The 8,385-nt window shown below is 36.6% G+C and overlaps 1 protein-coding gene across 3 annotated transcripts in view; it reads right to left on the reverse strand.

The window, feature by feature from the left end:
- Lsm14a (LSM14A, mRNA processing body assembly factor) overlaps positions 1-8,385 on the reverse strand; it is an 82,439-nt gene that overhangs the window by 19,893 nt on the left and 54,161 nt on the right. For 2 of the 3 annotated variants that reach the window (XM_004636726.2, XM_004636727.2), the window contains exons 4-6: positions 5,571-5,693; positions 784-960; positions 457-522 (exon numbers count right to left, since the gene is read on the reverse strand). In XM_004636726.2, coding sequence (XP_004636783.1) covers positions 457-522; positions 784-960; positions 5,571-5,693 — 366 coding nt within the window. The remainder of the gene's footprint in view (positions 1-456; positions 523-783; positions 961-5,570; positions 5,694-8,385) is intronic. The other variant, XM_023721640.1, reaches the window with a different exon arrangement.

The following is an 8,385-nucleotide window of genomic DNA, read 5'->3' on the forward strand; positions in this document are numbered from 1 at the left end:
AAAAAAAAAAAAAACCACAGAATTAACCAACTGAACTACACACCTTAGTCATATGTCACCAATTTCTGGTCCCCCCCACCCTCCAGTGCTGGAGACTGAACTCAGTACCTCATACATGATATATACAAGCACTCTACTATGGAGATATACATCCAGTCCTAGTAATTTGCTTTATTTTGTTTTTAATGGTACTGGGGATTGAACTCAGGACCTTCACACAGAGCTGTATCACCAACCATTTTTTACTTTTTATTTTGAGACAGGATACCTAAGTTGCCCAGGCTGGGGTCCAACCTCCCCATCCTTTTGCCTTGGTTTCTCAGAGTGCTGAGATTACACATGCGTGCCACCGTATCCAGCCCTACCTTCTACTTTTTTAGTCATCATGTATTATACATTTAAAATGCTCTCTAGCAGGGTGTGGTGGCACATACCTGTGAGATCCAAGTGACTTACCTATTTGTCTCTTACTATCATTTCTGGGTTGCTCATTTTCTGGCCTTGAAACTTTGTGTACTTCAGCTGTGGAACAAGACATGCAAAGCAACAAATCAACTTGGTGTATATAACCAAAAAACTCTTGTCAAGTTAGAAATGGGGGGAAAAATCCCACAAAACAAAACCTGTATAATCCCCCCACCCCAAATCACACCTGGAAGCTTGAACATTATACTAAAGTCAGATTAAACCTAGAATGAACCCTATAAAGTAAAATCTTCTTAATAAGATGAACAGAAAACACTGATCAGTCAATTAAGGAACAATAAGTAGCTCAAGTTCTACCTCGCCTGTGCTCTTGATTCTCTATTGCTTTTTGGCTGGTAGATGGCAAAGGCCTGGTTGATACAGGGCTCCTTCTCCCAACTGGTGCTGGAGCAGGTAAGTGGGCCGAGGCGGTCTGTACTGCTTGCTCCATGGTTGGACTTTTTCTCAAAGGGTCTAACTGAGGGCTTGAACGACCTAAAATGTAACCAAAAGATAAGAAACTATCCTAACTAGGAATTTCAAAATAATCTAGCCCCCTTAAAAAAAAAAAAAAAAAAAAAAAAAAAAAAAAAAGAAAGAAAAAAAGAAAAAAAAGAAGAAAAGAAAAGAACAGTAGGGTTTTATTCCTAACAATTCAAATTTTTAGCAAAAATTAGAGTTAATCTACTTATTAGATCCAAATTCAAATCTGATTATTCTTAGTGAATGGGTCACTAAGCAACTGCTCCGGTAAGTTCTATTACAACAAAATAAAGCATGGGAAACCAAGGTAAATGGTTTCTAACTACCTAAGGCTGGGTCTTGTGTAATTAAACATCAAAACTAAAAGGCCAGCATCAAATCAAATAAGTCCTTCAGATAATATTTTATTTAATTTATTTATTTATTTTTGCGGAACCAGGGATTGAACTCAGGCCCTTGCGCTTGCCAGGGAAGCGCTTATTCCACTGAGCCATCTCCCTGGCCCAATATTTTATTTTTTAATGTATTTAGTACAGGGTCTTACTATGTAGATAGGACTTATAGTGATTCTCCTGTTTTCAGCCTCCTAAGCGCTGAGATTATAGGCATGCCACCATGCCAGGGATTGAACCCCAGATGCTGTGCTCTGCCTAAGCAGGAGCTTTAGTCCACTGAGCTATCTGGCCAGCCCTCCAGATAATTATACAGTAGCCATATTCATTCCTTGCACTGTATAGAAGTCTTGGTAAGTTTTAGGGAAATATGGGGTTTATACTAAATTTCCACTTTTCCTTTTATGATGTCAGATCCTTACTACTGTATGAACTGAAGAATATAACAGTACTTTCATCATTTTTTTGGTCCCTATACCACTGTACCAGAACATAATACTCTGCTTAAGTATTACACTCATTTTATGCAAAAATATTCCCACATTATCTGTTTGTGTATAAGGTTCCAAACTAGTAAACTGATAAGTGCTGTTAATATATTGATTTAGGAATAATTAGTAATACTTTCCTAAGTTTACATTTCATTTAAAGTATGCAATTACAAATACATATTATCACTTCTAGCCATTAATGGCTAAATCACTTTAGCCAAAACATTTAAATTACCATTAAAACATTCAAAAATTAAAGCTGGGTATGGTGGTGCATGCCTGTAATCCCAGCATTTAAGAGGCTGAGGCAGTTGCTAGTTTGATACCAGCCTGGACTACAAAATGAATTCAAGGCCAGCCTGAACTCTGTAGCAAGACTCTGTCTCAAAAAACCCATAAAGATTAAAAAATTAAGTTTCATTAATAGAAAAACTATCTCCATAAAAATTATAAGGGAAAATCATGATGGTTTATATAAATTTTGGTCTATAAGAAAATAATCATAAAAGAGTCATAGATATATAGACATAGACAGACAGACAGGAAGGAGTCTATGTTGCCCTGCCTAGCCCTGAACTTCTGGATTGAAGCAATCTTTCTGCTTAAACCTTCTAAGTAGCTAGGACTACAGGCAACTGCTGCTACATGTCCGCCTTTTTCATGTGTTAATTTTTTAAAAAGCCTATTGCTATAGTTAATTTTACAATACATTACATAATCTTCTAAAGTAGTTTTAAAAACTACTTTATGAAGTCTTTCTCTTTGAGAAAAGATACTGTGATTATACATGGAATGGGGTAATCATTTTGTATCAAATTTATTTAAATTTTTTTATTATAATCATGATGCCAATTTTGCTATAAGTGGAGAAATACAGGAGATGTGGACATAGTAACAATAGATCCAGAAACTGTTTCAGCACAGCAAGAACACAGCTCCTTGAGTCATTTTCACATTCTTATTATAGGTAAGGAAATTCCAAATGTTTTGTGAAATTCATAATTTTTAGCTAGTGAAATTTTAACATAGACTCCTACATTATCTTCTAAAATACTGTTATGTAGGACTGACTGAGGACACAGCTCAGCGGCATAAGTGCTTGCCTTGCAAGTGCAAGGTTCTGAGTTTGATCTCGGGGAAGGAGGGAAGGAGGGAAGGAGGGAAGGAGGGAAGGAAGGATAGACAGACGGAAAAAAAGTCTTATGTAAATATATCTCTAACTTTCTTTTATTAAAAATGAGTAACTTTTTCCCTTTGGTACTGGGGATTTGACCCAGAGCTTCACATGTATTATGCAAGGACTCTACCTACTAAGTCACATCCCCTGTTCCTTTTAAATTTTGAAGCAGGGCCTTGTTAAATTCTCCAAGTTTGGGTTGAATTTGTGGTTATGTTGCATTTGCATCCCAGCCGATGGGATTGCAGGCATGTGTCACAACAAATTGACACTTTAATCTACTTTTGTCAGGGGATGGTGTGCTGGGGACAGAAACTAGGACCTCACATATGCTGGGCAAACATTCTACTCCACAGCTACCTCGCTCTTCTTATCTCAAAATGTACTCTGGCACTGCTTTATCTTACATGTATTTTACTTTCAAGCAGGTAAAGCCATTACTTTCATTTTTCAAGTATGTCCTGCTGTATGCCCACATTTATTCTAGAGATAATCTTTCCGATTAAAAGTACAATAAATTTAATTAATATGAAAAATAAAGTCTCAGTCCTCAATCTTTTACTTGACATTTTTTCTCACAGAAGTTGGTTATATGTCTTATGTACTTCATAACTTCTATTTTGTCACTACAGTTAGCCATTTATTTCTGTTACATTGCACAGGATGTTTTAAGAATTACTGAATTTTGTAGTTACTTTATATTTCACCTCTAACTTAAGTCCCTCCCCTATTTTTGTTTTTCATTAAATGCTCAATTCCAAGCAGAAAATTAGTAAATAGTGGTAATTTCAATATTTAAGCCTCATATTTACGTTCTTATGTATACTTGATATAGCTGAAAATTAAAGGAAAAAAATGAGTAGCAGCAATACCAGATGCCTGCATTTATATTAATATTGTATTAGAATTTTTCTGGGGGTTCAGTACTAAGTTTGATGTTGGCTAGGGGTTAGGTTGCCTAATCTATGCTTAGCATGTTCTATGCAGTAGGGATGATGTATGTATGAATACATGTTCTGAAAATCTAATTCTTATGTAAGTCTGATAGCTTCCAGGAAAGTCTCATTTTATAGTTTAAGAAACTAGTCCTTAGAAAGATTAAGAACTTTCTAATTAAATCAAGAATTCTAAGGGCTGGCCAGATAGATCAGCAGACTAAAGTGCCTGCTTAGGCAGAGCGCAGTGGCAGGGGTTTGATCTCCTCCTGTCATACCAGCCCTGTCCCTGGCGAGGTGAGGTGAGACAATGACTGAGATTGGGTGTGGTGGCAAGCCTATAATCCCAGCATTTAGGAGGCTGAAAACATGAGAATCACTAAGTCCAATCTATGTAGTGAGACCCTATAGATCCTGTCCTAAACACGTTAGAAAAACAAAACAAAACAAAACAAACCCCCCCCAAAAAATTCTAAAGTATATATACCTATAATAAGATATTTTAGGTCCACACAAATAATAGCTACTATTTCAAAATATCTGAGATATATAGGGTTATGCTTACATTGGCTTGATTTTTAAAGTCAACAGCTTGGCTGGGGAGATAGCTTGGTAGAATAAGTGCTTGCCTGGCAAGTACAAGGTCCTGAGTTAAATCCCCCGTACCACAAAAATAAGTAAGTAAATAAATAAATAAAATAATAAAGTCTACAGCTTTTTAAAATTGTAAATATGCCAACTTTCTGAAATAGCCTTATATTTTATTATTAAAAAGTAAATATTTGGGTTGGCCAAATAGCTCAGTGGATTAAAGTACCTACAATGAGGCACATGGGCCGGGGCCAGGGATTTGATCCCCAGGCCTGCCTGCTGGCCCCAACCCCAGGTTGTGCCGAGATGGCAATTGTGAGTGGGCTTGGTGGCACACGCCTATAATCCTAGCTCTTAGGAGGCTGTAAAACAGGAGAATCACCATAGGTCTGATCTAGTAGTGAGACCCTGAACACCCAGGAGACCATTCCCTAAAATACAATAAATAAATAAATAAACAAATATTCATGAAAAGCAATGAATCAATAATACCCACTTTAGTTAGTGGTTAAAAGAAGATATGGGATTATGAGACTAGCTAATACAAAACAACTGGAAAACTAAAACAGTATTCTTTACAAAACTTATTAAAATGCAAATCCCTAAGTTCAAGGGATTCTGATGTAGTAGGTCTCAGGACTTGCTGATGGTTACACACTGAGAATGAATGTTCGATAGCCTATGGGGATTTTATGGAAGTTTTTTTTTTCAGAGGATTTTTCAAATTCATCTAGGATAACTCTCATTTTCAATGGTACATCTAGAACTAGCCTGATACATTATTATTTGTTACATAATTGCTCTGTAAATAAGTCAAATTTAGAGAACGCTCACCAGTTCAGTTTCATAATCTTAGAATTGTAAAAGGTGTAAAGAGTACAAGTTAATTCGATAATACGTCAATTGGTAGAAAGATTTTAAAGAGAATTCATCAGAAATTATACATGTAATTTACAAACTATAAAAGCTCTTACATTCAGATAAAATCTTTTATGGAAACTTAGAATAAAAGTATTTGAAGAGAAAAACTGCTTACCTTGAGATAACTGTGTCTTTATAGATCTTGTATCCTGCGTAAAGGCAGATCCAACTGCACTACTTTGGGACAAGGTACCGCTGTTTGACGTTTCTGATCCAAAGGACGTCAAGGAGCTTCCAGCTTCAAGAAATATTTTTGAATGAAAAAAAAAATTAATGTTTTCATCTTCAGTTACATAAAACTGTGCAGAATTTTGATTAACTGCCTATACCCTCTCATAGAACTTGTATAAATGAATAATCCTGGAAATTGAAGCGCATGAAGTAATAGTTCAGGCAACGTATGGCAATACTGGGTCAAAAAAAAAAAAAAAGGCAGGGCCAGGGAGATAGCGCAGTAGAATAAGCATTTGCCTGGCAAGCGCGGGGCCCTGAGTTCAATCCCTGATAACAAGAAGAAAAAAAAAAAAAAAAGCCAATATATAGCCATGTCTGGTATCCTCTGATGTGCATGATATTTAGGTTTTTTTTTTTTTCCTCCTTTGGTACCGGGAATGGAATTCAGGTCTTTGCACTTGTCAGGCAGGCACTATGCCACCGAACTGTCTCTAGCCCTGCGAGCAATTTTTATAGTGCACAGTAATGTAGTTATGTTGGTACCACAAAGAAGATATAAGACAGTAAAATAACAGAAATGGTACATTTTAAACCAAATTAAGTTCAAATTATTTTAATACTAAGTATCTTCACAAATAGCCAACTCAGCAAACAAGTATACTAGGGAGATTTGTCATTTCTGAGGCAACACACAATAACAACTCCAGCATTAATGCTTCCCTTAAGATGGAATGTGGGACTGTATCTAGCCTAAAGATGTCATAAAAACATTGAGTAATAAAGTCTCTTTAAACTTGTTTTTGAGTTAGGGCCAATGTAGTCCACACTTGTCTTAAATTTGTGAAGGTCCTGCCTTGGGTTACTGAGTACTGGGATTTCAGAACTCCAGGTAAGCAGTCTGCTGGAAAGTGATAGCACATGCCTGCAACGCCAGCTACTGTTTATTTCTATTTCTATGCTGCTCTGTGCTTCTTCACCCATTCAACCTTCCTCTGCTGACCCCAATACATTCAATGATCTCCATTTCTTCTGAGTTCAAGTTCCGAGTTCACACTAAAGCCCCCTTCTACTTGCCACAATCCTATTTCATTTTTCTCTTTTCAAAAAGCTTTCTGAGTGCTGGGATTATAAGTATCTGCCATGTCTGGCCTGAGATTCTGTCTTTAGTTTTTGTTTTTTGATATCAACATTTTGATATTTTGAGTGCAGGCTGGTACCAAACTTGTGTTAATACTCTTGCCTCAGGTGACAGAGTCCTGGGTTTAGAGGTATACATGACCTGGCCAGATCGTGTCTTTAAAAAATAAATGAAATATAAATACAAAAAGTTTTGCAAGCAATATATGATCCCAATTATAACTATTCCACACTACCCTTAACAGTGTAAGAGTAGTCATAAAAGCCAGGTGTGGTGGCACACACTTGAAACCTAAGCACATGGGAGGCAAGTTCATGGCCAGTCTGCATTACAAAGTGGGACCCTGTCTCAAAAAACAAAAATAAACTAAAAATAAAGCCACAGAAAACATGTAAATAAATGGGTATAGCTGGGTTCCAATAAAACTTCATTACTTTTAGTATAATTCCCTTCTTTTCTAGTTTTTTAAGCTGGCAGCTTAGAGTACTGATTTCAAAAAATCTTACTTTTTCACTGTACACATTTAAAGTTACAAGGCATCCTTATAACTTTATATCCTTAAGCAATGCTTTCATTTCACCTACAAGTTTTTGACATTGTATTTTAATGGTTACTAAATAATTATTATTATTTTCAGTACCAGAGATTGAACTCAGGACCCTGCGCTTGCCAGGCAAGCATTTATTCTACTGAGCTATCTCCTTGGCCCCTTAGAAATTATTTTAACTTAAATTTTTTCTCATGACTTCATCTTTGATATATTTGTAATTAATCAATTCATTCCATTTCAAATTATTTGAAGATTTTTCAAATCACCTTTATTAATCTCAAATTTAATTTCTGTGTGACTGAGAAGATATACTGGTTTTCAAAGTAACACACTGAGGTTTATTATTAAGACTTTCTAAACTGACCCCTGAATTATGATAAAGAATCTCTCTCTATCTGTTAGCACTACTGTTGTTTTTTTTTTAATCTGCGCTGTCCATCATTAACATTTAACAGTTTTCCTTTTATTGTTTATCATATCCTTTTTATTATTATTTTTTCCTCCATTTTTACACCCAGGGACTTCACACTGAGTTATATCTCTAACCCCTTTTAAATTTGAGACAGGGTCTTACTAAATTGCTCAGACAGAGTTGCGTGTGCTGGTGCATTCCTATAGTCCCAGCACTTAGGAAGCTGAGATAGAAGGAGCACCAAGAGTTTGAGGCCAGCTGACTACACAGAGTTCAAGACCAGCCTGAACTACAAAGTGAAACCTTATCTCAAAAGCAAAAAACCAAACAAAAACTGTTCAAGCTGTGCTTGAACTTGTCATGATCTTGCTTCAGCCTCCCAGAGTGCTGTGATTTTAACTATGTGTCACCTCACCCAAGCTCCCTTTTTCTTTTTTTTTTTTCGGGGGGGGAGGGGGACCAGGGACTGAACTCAGGACCTTGTGCTTGCCAGGCAGGTGCCCCTTCCATTCTCCATTTCACTGCGTCCTTCAGAAACATTAGGACTGAGCATGGTGGCACTCTAATCCCAGCAGTTGGGAGGTTGAGATAAGAGGATGTCTATGAGTCTGTGATCAGCCTGGGGCTACAAAAGTGAGCACAAGCCCAGACCAAAC

This window comes from Octodon degus, unplaced genomic scaffold, assembly GCF_000260255.1.
Source record: "Octodon degus isolate 3935 unplaced genomic scaffold, OctDeg1.0 scaffold00083, whole genome shotgun sequence".
Classification (NCBI taxonomy): domain Eukaryota; kingdom Metazoa; phylum Chordata; class Mammalia; order Rodentia; family Octodontidae; genus Octodon; species Octodon degus.